The 20,497-nt window shown below is 43.2% G+C and overlaps 1 protein-coding gene across 1 annotated transcript; it reads left to right on the forward strand.

Moving 5' to 3' along the window:
* The first annotated feature begins 237 nt into the window (after positions 1–237).
* LOC135505707 (leucine-rich repeat and fibronectin type-III domain-containing protein 5-like) lies at positions 238–20,191 on the forward strand. Its single transcript, XM_064924765.1, has 6 exons — positions 238–815; positions 6,328–7,244; positions 7,566–7,740; positions 10,752–11,091; positions 17,882–18,182; positions 18,311–20,191. The coding sequence occupies exons 2-6, from the start codon at positions 6,354–6,356 to the stop codon at positions 19,067–19,069; spliced, it is 2,466 nt and encodes an 821-aa protein (XP_064780837.1). The 5' UTR covers positions 238–815; positions 6,328–6,353; the 3' UTR covers positions 19,070–20,191.
* Positions 20,192–20,497: the final 306 nt, after the last annotated feature.

Genomic DNA, 20,497 nt, shown 5'->3' on the forward strand with positions numbered 1-20,497 from the left:
AGCTGAGTTCATACAGCCTACTAATTTAAATAATCAGCATACAGGTGCAAGATTGTGCTGGGAGGCATTGCAACTGTCTGTCTGTCTGTGGATGGATGCACAAATGGCCCTAGTGCTGGGGGGCGCCCTCGATTACCATTCCAAGCACAGCAGTGCACCTCTGGTCACCCGCGAAATTGAGCTGGCTCGCTGGCGGGTAAAGGTTGATAGTATAGTCCACGACTTGTGTGACGCCCGGACCGGAGGACAGAGAGGATCTAGCGGGGTGTCAGTCTGACTAGGTTGCTTTGAGCCCGCATGTCACCTGCAGACCTGCTGAGAAAAAGCGATGCGAACATCTGACTTCTACGCGATCCGAATGCAGCACCAGCAGTCAGTAGACAGCGCCGTATCGCTACAAAGGCGTTTTCTCTGCTATTAAACGGTTCATGCCGTCCGAGTGTGGTGTAGCTGGAAAGCTGTAGAATCAAAGCGATAGCGGGACCTCATTCTCCTGCAGTTTTCTTTTAGATAGCCAACACCAAGCGAGCATTTCCCACGTAGATACACCGGGGGAAGTAAGTAAGGCGTTGGAATGTTGCTTTCTATGGTCATGGATTTCTTGAAGGGCATCGCTGGTTTCGAAGGCCATTCTCACAGACTATATTAGGATCCAGCGCACATTTTTGGGAGACCTGAGTCGGCTCAAGGAACCACCATTTACATTACACAGAATTCTGTCAAAATGTTTTGGCGCTCATAACAGCATTTGCGGAAGAATTTACGCGGTAGGCCTACTACCCCAGATTGAACAGGGTTGATGCTCCGTCTTCAAGGTAAACTTTAAGCAATATTTGTATAGCCTTAAATATATTGCATTGCTGTTGAACTCTTTTGGGTAATCGGCTTTGAAGAAATTGCATGGGGAGCAGCAGTACGGTTTTTACTGCAATTAGGCTCCCATCCTCATTGCCTCACGGCGGGATATCTGAAAAGGTGAGGAATCTCCTAAAGACAGCTGTCATGCGCCTAGATCTTTGAAAAGCTAGGCTATAACACCGCAAGGTCAAAAGAAATCCCATCAGATGATGAGCAAAACGGTCAGATTACAAATTGTATTTATAGAACCCCCGTGCTTGCATGCTGAGGTTTTTTGTCGAGTTGAAACTGAAAATCATGTAATGTATCAATTATCGTCTTGTCCACTTACAGATGCATGGTGGATCACATCAGATTGAATTAAGATGTGAAATGACTGCGCTTGTGCTCAGCATTATATGGGATCTTGTCATTCCAACTAAAATAACTTGCAGAGTGGTAAGAGAGAATGAAATATGACCACAAACAAAATATTAGCCGTAAACAGCCCTTACTGGAATGCAAATGAGTCATTCACTTGTTATCTTGTTTAATAAAAAAGCCTGGGTTGAGTAACCCAATGAAAGATTGGACAAGGTACAGTTCAATACGGATGTATGTTGATACAGTTCTCTGAAATGTGAATATGTGGCCCTAATAACTTATCAACGTGTTTAATCTTTTTGTGTCTGGTGTTGGTTATCATCTATTTGATTATGCATGGTAGCCTGAGGCACCATTGTAACTGCCACACCAAAGCACCCTGTAGGCCTGATTATAATGCTTCTGTTTGCTGACTGCTCGAAAGGCTACAACGCTCTCTGATCACAACATTCCGTATCACGCCGAAACATTCATCCTGGCTGCTTATGTCTTTCACTAACATGATTGATGGTCTAAAAAGAGAGGGCTGTGTAGTATAGTTCCTTCCACCACCAACGCATCCAAGGAGCTGTGGCTTGGGCTACAGTAGAGTGAGCACATCCACCTAATTTACATTGCTTACCTCACAGTAGCCTTGCTGAATGCACAGCATATTCAGTAAGAAAGGGGGGGAAGGCAAACAGTGGGCCTATTGATTAGTCGACTCATAAGATTGGATGTATTTGCCAGGAGAAACAATATATTCCCTCTAAAGGGTGAAAAACAACAGATGCATTTTTGGATCTTCACGCCAAAAGGGAAAAGGAGGCCTAACAAGAAGTTTCTAAAAGCACTGAAGACAATTCTATTGATAGAGAGGGGCCTGTTCACTCAGCTTGCTACGACGTCCCTCTTCATTCTGAAACTGAACCCGTGCCACCTCAGACCCTACAGTTCTTTGGGATCTCCTCGACTGGAGAACATAGCGGGCAGCTCATTACATCCACGGTTTAGGTCACCTCAGCCATGTTACCTACGGTACCTATCTAATATCAATGGGAAGTAAAGGAAAGGATTGAAGCATTATTTTATGCCTCTGTGTAGCTCGATCTGACGGTGTGTGTGAGCGAGAAAGAGAAAGAGAGAGAGAGAGAGAAAGAGAAAGAGAGAAATAGAGAGAGAGCTATAAGATCAGTTGGATTCAGTCACCCCATTCATTAGGCCACGCTAAATGTATTTGACCTTTTCCTCCATAATTCGGACCTCATCAAAGTATGACCCCCCAAATGGCAAACAAAACAGCAGATGTTATTTATGGACCTGCCGTAGTAGCATTGGAATCCAATAGGCCAAGGAAAGCTGTGGGACAATAGTACCGGCTCAACGCAGTATTCGGTTGTCTGAGAATGAACCTTTAAATACATGCCATCCCAAAGTGAGGTTTTGGTGTTGCCATGGTATCAAGGATGTCACCCTAGACCTAGCACATCGCATTGGCAGACACTGATGTAAATTGGTATTCCAACAAACACACACTCTCTGTCTCACACACCCACCCACACATACTCTTTCTCTGACTCGCTCTCGCATGTGCACACACACACACGCATGCACGCACACACACACACACATATAGGCTGATGGTGTGTTCAGGACATACTTAAACCATTCGACAGCAATTTTCAAGTTTAATTAAGGAATGTTTTGAATCAAACACTAACTCATTTCATGTGGTGAACAATTCCCTCCAGGTCAACAAATCAGAAAGTGTTTATATCAGCATGATGGTATCTGTAATGCTACCAAGCCCCTAATGTGTTTCTCCTTATAAAATATGAAATATCAGTTTCGTGCCACAACCTCAATACATGTACTGAAAGCATTTTCCTTCCGATGGAGAATGCAGTATCTAGCTGTGTCTCTGCAGTACCTTGGTGAGACAGGGCCCCTATGCAGAAGTTTCATCTGTAGGCATGACAAGCATTTGTTCTCTTTCTCTCTCTCTCTCTCTTTCTCTCTCTCCCCCCTCTCTCTCTCTCTCTCTCTCTCTCTCTCTCTCACTCTCTCACCCCCCCCCCCCAGATCCAAGCCCATGGCCCACAGCCCAGCAGCAATGTGATGATGCAGTAGAGGCTTTCTCTATATGAGGCCCAGCATACGTTAGACCATCTGAAAACAGATCCCTCATGACCCAACTGGCCCAGCTGCCTGCCTGCTGCAGAAGTGTGTTTATGTGTGTGTGTGTGTGTGTGTGTGAGAGAGAGAGTGTGTGTAGGATGCTGTATAAGGCTTTTCTGGATGATCGCTGCCCCAGGGAGAGCATAGATACCCTCCACTAAAACAGTAGTATGCCTCTGCTGCTGCCATTGCGCTTGAGTGTCACTGTAAAGGTTGATGTCTACCAAGCTGCTTTCTATTAGGAATAATCCTCCCATGTGTGTGTGTGTGTGTGTGTGTGTGTGTGTGTGTGTGTGTGTGTGTGTGTGTGTGTGTGTGTGTGTGTGTGTGTGTGTGTGTGTGTGTGTGTGTGTGTGTGTGTGTGTGTGTGTGTGTGTGTGTGTGTGTGTGTGTGTGTGTGTGTGTGTGTGTGTGTGTGTGTGTGTGTGTGTGAGAGAGAGAGAGAGAGTGTGCATTTGTGTGTGCGTGTCTGAAAGTGTTCTCTATATTATCTAAGGTTTGACATTCTAAGTTTGAGTAAAGCATTGATTAAATCATTGATTGATTATCTAGTTATTTGTTCATCTAGGGGATGAATGTGACCTGCTATGCAAATTGCTGTGTAGAAACCCCACCGTAATTAAATGCAAATTAGGGAAACAGGCGCCGACATGTATTTCCTGCTGCTCATCATGTCTTGGCGACGGGGTTGTACTTTTGTCCTCACAAAACGAATTTCGCAGTGATAACCGTCTCAACCATTCTCTTCACGTTTGGCTGAGTTATCACCGGCGAAAAAGGCCCCATCTCTACGGAGTGAATCAATATCGCGTCTCCATTGCCATTTGAGTCGGGAAGGAGCAGGCCCTCTCTGCCTCATTGCACATCCAGAGGCTGTGCCATCCGGAGCAAAGCAGAAGGCTGGTTGACACGCACGCATAAACACACTCACACGCATACTAACTCGCAATCTCTCTTTCACACACAGAAAAGCACACACACCTACACACATGCAAACCCACCTACACACGCAACCACCATCACAAAAACAGACAAACACCCAACCCCTCAACACACACACACACACACACACACACACACACACACACACACACACACACACACACACACACACACACACACACACACACACACACACACACACACACACACACACACACACACACACACACACACTCTCCCATTACACATTCTCTCTCTCTCACACCCACACACCACCAGCCGTCTTTCCTCAGTTTGGGTCACGATCTGGCAGTCGTTCGCCATGCTTAAGGAGTGTCATAACTTGTCCATTTAACAATTACACCACAGTCCATTTGTCATCGACTTACTTCGGCCCTCACTGCGAGGGCTACCACTCCCCTCTCACCAGCACCAGCCAGGACCGAGAGTAAACACATTTCTATAACTGTTACTCGTTCGTGGTTAAAAACGTCCTGTAAAACAAGGGCATAAACCTGTTCTCCAAGAAAAGTGGGATTTTTATGTAGCGTGGCGTTCATTGAAATGTCAGACCAGGGAGACAGTGTGTGCTCTGCTCTCTCTAAAATGATATCACTGTGTTCCTGTTTTTATTGTCGGGCCGCACACTCCTGGGCGGCAACCTTTTCCCTTTAGTCGTCAGGCCGGGATGTGTTTTACAGCTGTCGGATGACAGGTGTTGTCACTATGTTCCCGCCAGGCCTCCGTCTCCGTTAGCGTTCCAACAGAACGTTCCCCCATGGCAGTTTGTCACTCATGTTCCATCTGCAGAATCCTTCCTTCCCTGACACATTCTGAGAATTTTGAGACATTCTTCAAATTCCTCAAACTATTTTGACAGTCAAGGTTATTGTTTTACAGATTCTATATCAAAAGCTGCAGGTGAGAAAAGCTTTTGAAGGTTTACAGAGAGCTTCCAGGCTTTTAGTCGGCTAAAAACGCATTTATACTGACACATTATTCAAGACGCAGAGATATTACCTCAGTTATTTAAAACATTTTTTTTTTATTCAACCAGGCAAGTCAGATCAGAATCAATTCTTATTTACAATGACAGCTTACCAGGGAACAGTAGGTAACTGCCATGTTCAGGCTGCAGAACAACAGATTTGTACCGTGTCCGCTCAGGGATTCAATCCAGCCACCTTGCGGCCCAACGCTCTAGCCACTAGGCTACCTGCCACCCGAGGACCAAAGAAAAACCAATGATGACAAAGCAGGAAAAACATTCTGTCTCTAAAGGTTAGGCTTTTGAGTTGTGCTGTTGTTGTGAGATCTTTAGGCGTTGGACATTGTACCTTCCTCCCGTAATCAAGAACCATGAGACACGCATGGTAGATTCATGTTTACTGTACATGTAGCCAATAAGAATGAGTTATATAACTCATTATGAGCAGGTGTAGTTAGGCGAACTCTCTCTGCACTCCAGCTGCAGTATCCCCCGCTACTCACTAGACTACCCGCGGAGCTCTTTTTCTAATGTCTAAGGATTCCGAGTAGAATACTTTGCTCTCTCTGGCATTGTTTTTGTCTGGGTGTATGATTGTTTTGTTCTGTTTTGTCTGAACCCCAGGACGAGTAGCTCTGGATAAAGTAACAGCTAATGGAAATCCAAATACAATTCTGTCTCTCTCGTCTCTACTTCGTTGTTTTTGTGTGGGTGTATATGATTGCTTTGTTTTGTGATTTGAGTGGACCCCAGGATCCAGGAAGAGTAGCTGTACCCAAATGAACAAATACAATATTTTCTCTCCAGTCTCTATTCCAGCGTACGCAGCCATCCTATCAGGAGAAAATAAAACAGACCTTAGATCAGTCTGGTGAAACTTCATCCAACTGCATGTAATTAATATCCTTTCTATGTTGTCTCCTATTTAGGCGGAAATTACCTTAGATCAGTGTCTTGGGGTTATCTCTATCCAACTCCACATAGGATATTACAATTCTTTCTCTTTCTTATCTGGCCAGGTGTGTTAGCCTGACTGGAAAGCCTGATGGAGACCCTGCTAGTTTACCTGATGGTCCTTGGCATGGCTGTAAAGGCCCACAAGGTCCAGCTGTGCCCAAAACGCTGCGTCTGCCAGATGCTCAACCCCAACCTGGCAACCCTCTGCGACAAGAAGGGCCTCCTCTTCGTCCCGCCAAACATCGACCGGCACACCGTCGAGATGCGTCTGGGCGACAACTTCGTCACGAGCATCAAACAGCGGGACTTTGCCAACATGACCAAGCTTCAGGACCTGACGTTGTCTCGGAACACCATCGGTTCCATCTCGCCTCACGCCTTTAAAGATCTGGAGAACCTCAGGGCCTTGCACTTGGACAGCAACCGTCTGACGAGGCTCACCAACGACACCTTCAGTGGGATGTCCAAACTTCACCATCTCATTCTTAACAACAACCAACTGATTCATATCCACATTGGGGCCTTCAATGATCTCACGGCTCTAGAGGAGTTAGATCTGTCCTACAACAACTTGGAAAGCACCCCCTGGGTGGCCATCCAGAGAATGACCAGCCTCCACACCCTGGGCTTGGACCACAACATGCTTAGCTACATCCCTATAGGAACCTTCTCCGGCCTGCAGAAGCTCAAACGACTTGACGTCACCTCCAACAAGCTCCAGAAGCTTCCGCCAGACCCTGTGTTCCAGCGGGCTGGGGTTCTGGCCACGTCAGGAAGCATGGGTCCGTCGTCATTCGCGTTGAGTTTTGGGGGGAACCCACTGAGGTGTAACTGTGAGCTGCTGTGGCTGAGGAGGCTGAGGCGGGAGGATGATCTGGAGACGTGTGCGGCTCCGCAGCACCTGGCTGGACGGTACTTCTGGACCGTGTCTGAAGAAGAGTTCCTCTGTGAGCCGCCTCTCATCACCAGACACTCCCAGGTAAGGCTGAGATGATAATAAGATCATTTGTCAAGAGGATTGATATTATCCACTGATAACAGAAGCATTATAGCTGTTTTTATCATGCTATTTGACACTGACAAAAAAGTAACTATCCTGTATATCACTGAACACACTTTTTGAATATGATAATTAATGACATTTTGATCATCATGTCATCCCTTTCCAGAATAAACACATTTATTGCAATAATTGTCAAACATCGATTATCATGCTACTGCTAACCACGATAACTGTTTTAATCATTCAATACCTATCACGGTAATATCGCTAACCCTACCACCATCTAACCATCTCCAGGAGCTGCGAGCGCTGGAGGGTCAGAGTGTAGCTCTGCGCTGTAAGGCCAGGGGCGACCCAGACCCCATCATCCACTGGATTGCGCCAGACGGCCGGCTCATGTCCAATTCCTCCCGGGCCGTGGTGCACAGTGACGGGACTCTGGACATCCTCATCACCACTGTGAAGGACTCAGGTGGGTGTCATTGAAACGTCTGTTGTGGTCGACTATGTTGAGTGTTTCTGTTTGTATGCTCTGGTTTTTCAGTATCAAAATGATCCTACGATGACCTCTGCTCTCCCGTTGCATTTAGTTCTCCCTTTTGTTTTAAAGGAAACAGGAGAGCTAATAAACGCTCATAGAGTTGTGAATGTTAATGAAGTTTCAACATTGAAAAACAATTATCCATCCGCCAAAACTTCACCCATTACCAGGCAAATCATGTATTTATATATTTACAGCAATGCTGGCTTATAGAGTCCATTGGGAAACCCAAATACTGAACCGTCCAATGATGGGATTTATAAATAATTGATCTAGTTTCTCAAAAAGGACTGGTTTCTATAATATATAAACAACTTTTTAAAATCTGAACAACCTTTTAACTTGAGCAGAATATGGAAAAAAATATGACCTTGGCATCCTGTAACCCGAACCATAAACATATCCATTTTAAGTTTGTTTACAGACTGTATTTAACACCAACTGTTCACTGTGTCCCCTAAATCAGCTCGGAACATTCCTCCGTATGATGTGAGAGTGCCCTGCAGTTAAATGCTTCTGGGGCAAAGTCACAAAATTCATTATGAATTATATAAATGTAAATATTCTATGCTTTGCGTCTGTTATGGTACTTAACTATGATAGCTCCTTGAATCTCTCAATCAATCAAAGACGATTACTGCTGCTGCTGCTGCTGCTGCAAAAAAGATGTTGGCTCTTGCAATCACCTCACTCTCTTCCAATTCATACGTGAATACAGTTACTATTAGAAGCTATAACATTAGAATTATCGACAGCGAGAATAAATGGTGCTAGTCAAGGAACAATTGAGCCCTGGACAAGTATCCTTGACTCTGTAAAGAATAATCTTGGCTTAAGCCCAACACATCTCGCTCTTGCTCTCTCTCTCTATATATACAGTGCCTTGCGAAAGTATTCGGCCCCCTTGAACTTTACGACCTTTTGCCACATTTCAGGCTTCAAACATAAAGATATAAAACTGTATTTTTTTGTGAAGAATCAACAACAAGTGGGACACAATCATGAGGTGGAACGACATTTATTGGATATTTCAAACTTTTTTAACAAATCAAAAACTGAAAAATTGGGCGTGCAAAATTGGGCATAGATACAGTAGAATAGGACAGAATACACAGTTGAAGTTGGAAGTTTACATACATCTTGGCCAAATAAATTTAAACTCAGTTTTTCACAATACCTGACATTTAATCCAAGTAAAAATTCCCTGTCTTAGGACCGTTATGATCACCACTTAATTTTAAGAATGTGAAATGTCAGAATAATAGTAGAGACAATTATTTATTTCAGCTTTTATTTCTTTCATTACATTCCCAGTGGGTCAGAAGTTTACATACAGTTTACATGCATTCAATTAGTATTTGGTAGCATTGCCTTTAAATTGTTTAACTTGGGTCAAACGTTTCAAGTAGCCTTCCACAAGCTTCCCACAATAAGTTGGGTGAATTTTGGCCCATTCCTCCTGACAGAGCTGGTGTAACTGAGTCCTGTTTGTTGGCCTCCTTGCTTTTACATGCTTTTTCAGTTCTGCCCACAAATGTTCTATAGGATTGAGGTCAGGGCTTTGTGATGGCCACACAAATACCTTGACTTTGCTGTCCTTAAGCCATTTTGCCACAACTTTGGAAGTATGCTTGGGGTCATTGTGCATTTGGAAGACCCTTTGCGACCAAGCTTTAACTTCCTGACTTATGCCTTGAGATGTTGCTTCAATATATCCACATAATTTTCCTCCTCATGATGCCATCTATTTTGTGAATTGCACCAGTCCTTCCTGCAGCAAAGCACCCCCACAACATGATACTGCCACCCCCGTGCTTCACAGTTGGGATGGTGTTATTCGGCTTGCAAGCCTCCCCCTTTTCCTTCAAATATATTGAGGGTCATTATGGCCAAACAGTTCTATTTTTGTTTCATCAGACCAGAGGACATTTCTACAAAAAGTTGCTTTTTTTATGGTGGTTTTGGCTTCTTCCTTCTTTCTTGACTTCTTCCTTGCTGAGCGGCCTTTCAGGTTATGTTGATATAGGACTTGTTTTACTGTGGACATCGATACTTTTGTACCCGTTTCCTCCAGCATCTTTACAGGGTCCTTTGCTGTTGTTCTGGGATCGATTTGCACTTTTCGCACCAAGGTATGTTCATCTGTAGGAGACAGAACTCGTCTCCTTCCTGAGCGGTATGACAGCTGCATGGTTCCATGGTGTTTATACTTGCACACTATTGTTTGTACAGATGAACGTGGTACCTTCAGGCGTTTGGAAATTGCTCCCAAGGATGAACCAGACTTGTGGAGGTCTACAATTTTTCCCATGGAAGTCTTGGCTGATTTCTTTTGATTTTCCCATGATGTCAAGCAAAGAGGCACTGAGTTTGAAGGTAGGCCTTGAAATAATGCCACAGGTAAACCTCCAATTGACTCAAATGATGTGAATTAGCCTATCAGAAGCTTCTTAAGCCATGACATCATTTTCTGGAATTTTCCAAGCTGTTTAAAGGCACAGTCAACTTAGTGTATGTAAACTTCTGACCCACTGGAATTGTGATACAGTGAGTTATAATTGATATAACATGTCTGTAAACAATTGTTGGAAAAATGACTTGTGTCATGCACAAAGTAGATGTCCTAACTGACTTGCCAGAACTATAGTTTGTTAACAAGACATTTGTGGAGTGGTTGAAAAACTAGTTTTAATGACTCCAACCTAAGTGTATGTAAACTTCTGACTTCAACTGTATATATGAGATGAGTATTATGTAAAAATATGTAAACATGTAAACATGATGTTTTTCTTACTTGGTTTATTTCTTCTTTTGAGTAGCAGCCTACTGGTACATGTTTTAATAAACATATAATTTAACATGGATAATGTACCTTCAACCCCCCCTAACAAAAAATACAAATTTGTAAAAAAAAAAAAAAATGTTCTCAATCGCTCCATCAGGCTCCTTCACCTGTGTTGCCTCCAACCCGGCCGGGGAGGCTCAACAAACTGTGGACCTGGTGATCGTCAAACTCCCACACATCACCAACAGTACTGTGAAGAAGGAACCGAACCCAGGTTCTTCTGATATCGCCACGGTAATGAAGACGGGTGTTGGTGGGGAGGGCGGAGGCATGGTGCCACTGGGAAACACGAAGACGAGCCAGGAGAAGAAGGTGGTGATCACCGAGGCCACGTCTACCTCCGTCCTGGTCAGGTTCAACTTCCAGAGGAGTATACCAGGCATCCGAATGTTCCAGATCCAATACAACGGAACCTACGATGACTCTCTGGTTTACAGGTGAGCCTTGGCTGTTTTTTGATGAGTGATATTGATGCCTCATTTCGAATGAGAACAAACAAGAACTAGGCACAATGGTCTGTTGTAGTATTCCTGATGGTGTTGAGGGGTGTTTAAGTTGTTGAAAAATGTATTCAAATGTCAAATGTGCAAAGTTTCATTGTTTGACGGGCTGTTACTCTAACCGGATGAAGTAAATAATTTACTGACATTCATGTTCAGTGACTTGCAGTACATATACAGTACAGGGTCATTCCAGCAATTAGGTGCCTTTTGAATAACTTGGAGAAAACGTTTACATTCTGTCATGTTCAACTTAATAAAAAACATGTTTTCCCATCTCAAGAGGTAAAAAAAAGACTATAGTAAGTGCCTATTAAGTACCAAATAAAGTAACAGTTTTGATGAATTTATCTTAAATCCTCCATAAATCTCCTTGTGACAGGGGGAATGGAAGCTTGTTGTGTGTAACAGGGAGTGGCAATTAAATGCAAGCTTCACAAAAAATATTACATTGTTAATTTTCTTTTGCCTGACTTTTTATGGGTAACAGGGTTGATGTGTCATGCTCAACACGCCTCGTTTTTCACCACAAAACACCAGAAAATGGTCTAAAAGAGGAAAACCAGCTCACCTGCTTTTACGCTATGATTTGACTATACGATGTTCAATGTTTCTTTTGAAAAGAATTCAGTTCATGACCTTAAAATGAGTGACAGATTTATAGAATGTTCCATGTAGTCTATATAAAAGGGCATTTCATTTAAAGGGCTTGTAAAATTCTAGATTTGTCCTTTCTTCCTAAAATATCAAAGGAACGCAAAAGGCACTCATTTCGTGGAACGACCCCTACACAAAACATGTTCACTACATAAGCAAATATATGTAGACACCTGCTCGTCGAAAATCTCATTCAAAATCATGTTGCTCTGAGACATTTCCACTTCACAATAACAGTACTTACAGTTGACCAGGGCAGCTTTAGTAGGACAGACATGTTGGAAAGGTGGCATTCTATGCTGGTGCAATGTTGAAAGTCACTGAGCTGTTCAGTAAGGCCATTCTACTGCCAAGGTTTGTCTATGGAGATTGCATGGCTGTGAGCTCGATTTTATACACCTGAGTGGCTGAAATAACCGAATCCACTCATTTGAACGGGTGACCACATACACTATGAAACACAGATAAATGACATAATGAATGATAGTAAAAAGCTTTGGAGCTTTGGGAAAAAAAGGCCAAATCAGCTCCATCATTAATTCATCACAAAACCACTAATATTGCCAACTACTTTAATGATTTTTTTTCATTGGCAAGATTAGCAATCTTAAGCATGACATTCCAGCAACAAACACTGACACTACACATCCAAGTATAGCTGACCAAATTATGAAAGACAAGCATTGTAATTTTGAATTCCGTAAAGTGAGTGTAGAAGAGGTGAAAAAATTATTGTTGTCTATCAACAATGACAAGCCACCGGTGTCTGACAACTTGGATGCAAAATTACTGAGGATAATAGCGGACGATATAGCCACTCCTATTTGCCATATATTCAATTTAAGCCTACTATAAAGTGTGTGCCCCCAGGCCTGGAAGGAAGCAAAAGTAATTTTGCTATCTAAGAATAGTAAAGCCCCCTTTACTGGCTAAAACAGCCGGCCAATCACCCTGTTACCAACACTTAGTAAACGTTTGGAAAAAAATGTGTTTGGCCAGATACAATGCTATTTTACAGTAAACAAATTGACAACAGACTTTCAGCACACTTATAGGGAAGGACATTCAACAAGCACAGTACTTACACAAATGATTTGCTAAGAGAAATTTATGATAAAAAGATTGTGGGGGCTGACTTGAGTGCAGCTTTTGACATTATTGATCATAGTCTGCTGCTGGAAAAAGGGATGTTATGGCTTACACCCCATGCTATACTCTCGATAAAGAGTTACCTGTCTAACAGAACACAGAGGTTGTTCTTTAACGGAAGCCTTTCCAACATAATCCAGGTAGAATCAGAAATTCCCCAGGGCAGCTATCTAGGCCCCTTACTTTTTAAAATCTTTACAAACGACAAGCCAGTGAGTCTCTGTATGCGGATGACTCAATTAGAGGTCGACCGATTATGATTTTTCAACGCCAATAACGATACAACTGCAGATTAAAAAAAATGTTTATTTGGAATAATGACAATTACAAAAATACTGAATGAACACTTATTTTAACTTAATATAATACGTCAATAAAAATCAATTTAGCCTCAAATAAATAATGAAACATGTTCAATTTGGTTTAAATAATGCAAAAACAAAGTGTTGGAGAAGTAAAAGTGCAATATGTGCCATGTAAAAAAGCTAACATTTGAGTTCCTTGCTCAGAACATGAGAACATATGAAAGTTGGTGGTCCCTTTTAACATGAGACTTCAATATTCCAAGGTAAGAGGTTTTAGGTTGTAGGTAATATAGTATTTATAGGACTATTTCTCTCTATACCATTTGTATTTCATGTACCTTTGACAATTGGATGTTCTTATAGGCACTATAGTATTGCCAGTGTAACAGTATAGTTTCCGTCCCTCTCCTCGCCCGTACCTGGGCTCGAACCAGGAACACATAGACAACAGCCACACTCAAAGCATTGTTATCCATCGCTCTACAAAAGCCGCAGCCCTTGCAGAGCAAAGGGAATAACTACTCCAAGTCTCAGAGCGAGTGACGTTTGAAACGCTATTAGCGCACACCCAGCTAACTAGCTAGCCATTTCACATCGGTTACACCAGCCATTAGGCTGATAGGCTTGAAGTCATAAACAGCGCTGTGCTTGCGAAGAGCTGCTGGCAATACGCACGAAAGTGCTGTTTGAATGAATGCTTACGAGCCTGCTGGTGTCTACCATCGCTCAGTCAAACTGCTCTATCAAATCATAGAATTAATTATAACATAATAACACACAGAAATACGAGCCTTTGGTCATTAATATGGCCGAATCCAGAAACTATCATTTTGAAAACAAAACCTTATTATTTCAGTGAAATACGAAACCAAAATGGGTGGCATCCCTAAGTCTAAATATTCTTGTTACATTGCACAACCTTCAATGTATGTCATAATTACGTAAAATTCTGGCAAATTAGTTCGCAATGAGCCAGGCTGCCCAAACTGTTGTATATACCCTGACTCTGCGTGCAATGAACGCAAGAGAAATTACACAATTTCACCTGGTTAATATTGCCTGCTAACCTGGATTTCTTTTAGCTAAATATGCAGGTTTAAAAATATATACTTCTGTGTATTGATTTTAAGAAAGGCCTTGGTGTTTATGGTTAGGTACAGTCGTCCAACGATTGTGCTTTTTTCGCAAATGCACTTTTGTTAAATCATCCCCCAGCGTTGCATCGATTATATGTAACGCAGGACACACTAGATAAACTAGTAATATCAGTTAACTGTAAGGTTGCAAAATTGGAACCCCTGAGCTGACAAGGTAAAAATCTGTCGTTCTGCCCCTGAACAAGGCAGTTAACCCACTGTTCCTAGGCCGTCATTGAAAATAAGAATGTGTTCTTAACTGACTTGCCTCATTAAATAAAGGTATAAAAATAAATACAAACATCGGCAAAATCGGCACCAAAAAATACAGATTTCCGATTGTTATGAAAACTTGAAATCGGCCCTAATTAATCTGCCATTCCGATTAATCGGTCGACCTCTAGACTCAACACTATACATCTACTACAGTGAGTGAAATGACTACAACACTTAAGAAAGAGCTGCAGTTAGTTTCAGGGTGGGTGGCAAGGAATAAGTCAGTCCTAAATATTTATTAAACTAAAAGCATTGTATTTGGGACAAATCATTCACTAAACCCTAAACATCAACTCAATTTTGCAATAAACAATGTGGAAATTGAGCAAGTTGAACAGTCATGGTCAAAACATATTGATACAACAGTACCTTAGATGGGGAGAAGTCTGTCCATAATAAAGCAGCCTTCTTAAGGCTTACCTTCTTAACATCACCATCAACAAGGCAGGTCCTACAGGTCCTAGTTCTGTCGCACCTGGACTACTGTTCAGTCGTGTGGTCAGGTGCCATAAAAAGGGACTTAGGAAAGTTGCAATTGGCTCAGAACAGGGCAGCACAGCTGGCCCTTGGATGTACACAGAGAGCTAATATTAATTATATGCATGTTAATCTTTCCGGGCTCAAAGTGGAGGAGAAATTGACTTCATCACTGCTTGTATTTAGGAGAGGTATTGACATGTTGAATGCACCAAGCTGTCTGTTTGAACTACTATCACACAGCTCAGACACTCATGCATACCCCAACAGACATGCCACAAGAGGTCTCTTCGCAGTCCCCACATCCAGATCAGACTATGGGAGGTGCACAGTACTACATAGAGCCATGACTACATGGAACTCTATTCCACATCAAGTAACTGATGCAAGCAGTAAAATTAGATTTAAAAAACTGATAAAAATACACCTTATGGAACAGCGGGCACTGTGAAGCGACACATACACCTGCATACACACACAATAACATACGCACTATACACACACGTACACATGGATTTAGTACTGTAGATATGTGGAAGTGGTGGAGTAGGGGCCTGAGGGCACACAGAGTGTTGTGACATCTGTGAATGTGTTGTAATGTTTTTAAAATGGTATAAACTGCCTTAATTTTCCTGGACCCCAGGCTAGAGTAGCCGCTGCCTTGGCGGGTCCATAATTGATACAAATACTTTTGCATATATACAGTGGGGCAAAAAAGTATTTAGTCAGCTACCAATTGTGCAAGTTCTCCCACTTAAAAAGATGAGAGAGGCCTGTAATTTTCATCAAAGGTACACTTCAACAATGACGGACAAAATGAGAGAAAAAAATCCAGGTCACTCCAGGACCTTGAAATGCTTCTTACGAAGACACTCCTTCATTGCCCGGGCGGTGTGTTTGGGATCATTGTCATGCTGAAAGACCCATGCTGATGGAAGGAAGTTTTCACTCAAAATCTCACGATACATGGCCCCATTAATTCTTTCCTTTACACGGATCAGTCGTCCTGGTCCCTTTGCCGAAAAACAGCCCCAAAGCATGATGTTTCCACCCCCATGCTTCAAAGTAGGTATGGTGTTCTTTGGATGCAACTCAGCATTCTTTGTCCTCCAAACACGACGAGTTGAGTTTTTACCCAAAAAGTTATATTTTGGTTTCATCTGACCATATGACATTCTCCCAATCTTCTTCTGGATCATCCAAATGCTCTCTAGCAAACTTCAGACGGTCCTGGACATGTACTGGCTTAAGCAGGGGGACACGTCTGGCACTGCAGGATTTGAGTCCCTGGCGGCGTAGTGTGTTACTGATGGTAGGCTTTGTTACTTTGGTCCCAGCTCTCTGCAGGTCATTCACTAGGTCCCCCCGTGTGGTTCTGGGATTTTTGCTCACCGTTCTTGTGATCATTTTGACCCCACGGGGTGAGATCTTGCGTGGAGCCCCAGATCAAGGGAGATTATCAGTGATCTTGTATGTCTTCCATTTCCTAATAATTGCTCCCACAGTTGATTTCTTCAAACCAAGCTGCTTACCTATTGCAGATTCAGTCTTCCCAGCCTGGTGCAGGTCTACAATTTTGTTTCTGGTGTCCTTTGACAGCTCTTTGGTCTTGGCCATAGTGGAGTTTGGAGTGTGACTGTTTGAGGTTGTGGACAGGTGTCTTTTATACTGATAACAAGTTCAAACAGGTGCCATTAATACAGGTAACGAGTGGAGGACAGAGGAGCCTCTTAAAGAAGAAGTTACAGGTCTGTGAGAGCCAGAAATCTTGCTTGTTTGTAGGTGACCAAATACTTGTTTTCCACCATAATTTGCAAATAAATTCATTAAAAATCCTACAATGTGATTTTCTGGATTTTCCCCCCTCATTTTGTCTGTCATAGTTGATGTGTACCTATGATGAAAATTACAGGCCTCTCTCATCTTTTTAAGTGGGAGAACTTGCACATTTGGTGGTTGACTAAATACTTTTTTGCCCCACTGTAGTATACCTAACCAATAGAATCAAAATCAAATGTCAGCACTGAGCTGTAAGGAGAAGCCGAGATGAAAGAGAAACCAGAATGTTACAAAAAGCTTCTGAAGATTTTTCAGGCCCCTTCTGAGAAATGAGTCAATGTCCTTTCATCCGGCAACTCTTTTCTTTCCATATTTGAAGCTTATCTTCATGATACAATGTGACGTGACCATTTAGAACACACTTTTTTTGTTGACTGACAGTCAACAAATACTGTACATATAGTATATTGATCGTAAGAGATCCATTTGGGAATAAAAAATCCACAGCTCCGGGTCTTTCAAGCACACAGCACCATGATCCAACAACCGAGCCATTGGATCTATTGTGACTTTCTCTTCTGAGAGATGGGTGTGCATACAATCTTTCATCGTTAATGCCTCCGACTTCTCAGTGGGGGTTTTTGTGTCTCGGGGGGTAAAAATAACTCATTTGGACAATAAAGTATTATTTTTCCTCTTTCACCCCTTTCAGTGCACATTAGCAATTCTACTTTCTCTTTTTAACCATTGGAACCCCTGCAACCCTGTTACTCGTCCACTCATGACAATGCTGTTTATGGAATTCTCTCATCTCTTACCATTTTCAGGCCACAGCCCTGTGCTCTTTGTTATTGCAATATAATGTACAGTATAATTGGTCTACAGTTGGTCTAGTATGCTCTCACCTCTTTCATTCCACGCTATCCATCTCTCTCTCTGTATTTCCAGAATGATCCCTTCGAGCAGTAAGAGTATCCTGGTGAACAACCTGGCGGCCGGTACACAGTACGACCTGTGTGTGCTGGCCATCTACGATGACCTGGTGACCTCCCTGACTGCCACGCGAGTGGTGGGGTGCGTCCGCTTCACCACCGAGCCACAGTACCTCCGCTGCCACTTCATGCAGTCCCAGTTCCTGGGAGGGACCATCGTGGTTATCATCGGAGGGATCATCGTGGCGTCCGTCTTAGCTTTCATCGTCTTCCTCATCGTGAGGTACCGAGTGTGTAACCAAGGCGATGAGGATAAGGTAGGAGTATTGAGTATTTCTTTGGGGCTACTGTCTCTGGATTATTTGTATTGTACAGATGTGATGATGAATATTGAGGTCATTTCTCCCTGGGGATGAATAAAATCTCTCTCAATCTCTTTCATAAGGCTTTGGAGATGGGTGAGATCCCATCTCTGAGCAGTGACGGTCAGCTCCAGGGCTGCGGTGTCCCCAAGGCCATGTCCAAATCTCTGTCCAAGCAGATCCTCCAGCCAGATAAACCAGAGATGGAGGACAAGGAGTCTCTGAGGGTGGCCCTTCCTCCTCGCAAACCGGTCAAGCAGCAGCAGCAACCCCCAGCCCCAACCACCACCACATCTACCAAGCCTTCCATCCCCGACTGCACTGTCTCTACTTCCGCAGCCAGCCACTCCTGGCACCCTGCCTCCCCGGTCACCCTGAGGCAAAAACGGGCCGATTTCACTGTCGCCGGAGGTTCGAAACCCGGAGAAGCCCGCCGAGCCGAAGGCCAGACGGATGTGGAGTTAGAGAACACAAACCGTAATAACTCGTCGGGAGCCAAAATGGCTGCCGCCTTGGCCGTACCTGTTCCTGCCTGTTCCACAAAATGGACGCCGGTCGCTAGGCGGCCACGCCCCCCTGGAGCCTCCTCCCACCATTACATGACTGTACCAGCAGGGGGTGTGAGGGTGAACCGGCGGCACTCACTGAACGTGGACTCGTACAAGGAGCACTGCTATGTCAGCCTGGTACAGCAGCAGCCAAAACCTGGCGGGAGTTTGTGCTCCAAACGCAGTCTGTCCATGAGTGGAGAATTGCCCACGTTGGAGAGTGCAATGGCAAACATACGCAGAGGCAGAGACAAGCTGTCCCGATCTGAGTGGCTTCTTGAAAGCACTCTATGATCTGGATTTTACTGGCTTATAGGCTCTTTGTTTTACTGGATTGGATTTGTGGCCCGTCGTGGAGCATACAATAACTTTATGCCTTAGATTCCTCTTGTATATCTGAGGACAAGGCAGCAAAACAGGGTTTTAAAAATGTTTCACATTTGTTTTTCTACCTAAAAAGCAAATATCCTCTCAAAGTCATCTGTATAGCGGCTTCGGATATAACTTTAATGAAAGGCACAAAATAAATGTATAAAGCAACTTCATGTACAAAAATGTTGAGTTGTGTAACATATAGGCTAACACGATACACCCGTAAGTGTTCATATAGTACTGAATGCAGTATTCTTGGAGGTCGAGCATCATTTAGAGAGAGGGTGAAAAGGGATGGATCATCAAGCTTGTTATAACATTGCCTGTTACTTAAAGTGATTACAATAACTGTGTAGACAATGAATGGACATATTTCTTGTCGTCAGTTTTTCAGACAGTTGGTGATGTGTCTTAATTAACTTGGCGGCGGCGTTTGGAGGAATTGTGAATGTGCAGAGATGTAGAACTCAAGGTATCCAGGCTGTGTCCCGAATGGCACCCGATTCTCTATAGTGCTCAACCTTTTGACCAGGGCTCTGGTCGAAAGTAGTGCACTGTATAGAGAATAGGGTGCCATTTGGGCTGCACTCCTCAGTCTAGTGACAGAGCTGGATGTTTTCATCAAGACGCAGCAGACACACAGCACAATGCAACATTCATGGCAACCCGTCGGTGTTGATTGAGCCTAATACTGCCCTCCGGGTTGAATCGATACATTTTTATCGCATAATTACACCCAAAGACTCACGCTCATAGGATTCCTGTCGCAACTGATACGACAGTCTAAACCAACACAGACAGGATGACTGGCACGATTCCAATACGTCAACAGGTGGATGGGGCTCGATAAAGGATTGGTGGTCCATTTTCCAGTTTTTTTACTATTATTAAGACATAATTTGTCATGTCAGGCCAAGAACCGTTGTAAATTGACTGGTTGGTAAAGAGAAAACGAAAGCCACAAAACAGTAGGCTATCTGAGAAGTCGGCTCTTGATTTTGCTGTTGTTTCTGTTTGATGTTTACCAGTATAAATAAACCAATGAGAAAATCTATCTAATGTAGAAAATAGCTGTACAGTTATTGCTTGTGACATCCATTTGCCAGGTATCTACTGTAGCTTTCTTAAGTCCTATAACATGCAACACAGCAGAAGTCCTTTCAGTTTCAGCTCCATTTTCCACCGTCTGACACCAACCCTTCTGAAGTCTGACAACATAACATGCAGAGGGATACCTAGCCCACATTATCTCAAACTACCTTCAATCTTGAGTCATGACTGACAAAATAAATATATTTTTCTCTGGCGAGCCAGCCAGGAGAATAATCTCATCTGTAATGATTTTTAAGG

This window comes from Oncorhynchus masou, chromosome 19 (genome assembly GCF_036934945.1).
Source record: "Oncorhynchus masou masou isolate Uvic2021 chromosome 19, UVic_Omas_1.1, whole genome shotgun sequence".
In the NCBI taxonomy this organism is placed as follows: domain Eukaryota; kingdom Metazoa; phylum Chordata; class Actinopteri; order Salmoniformes; family Salmonidae; genus Oncorhynchus; species Oncorhynchus masou.

Bases quoted from the DNA above. Each gene is read 5' to 3' on its own strand.
- LOC135505707 (XM_064924765.1), top strand. From the start codon at position 6,354: ATGGAGACCCTGCTAGTTTACCTGATGGTCCTTGGCATGGCTGTAAAG. The intron at 7,741-10,751 runs GTGGGTGTCATT...TCGCTCCATCAG, and splicing joins CACCACTGTGAAGGACTCAG to GCTCCTTCACCTGTGTTGCC. The intron at 11,092-17,881 runs GTGAGCCTTGGC...CTGTATTTCCAG, and splicing joins GATGACTCTCTGGTTTACAG to AATGATCCCTTCGAGCAGTA.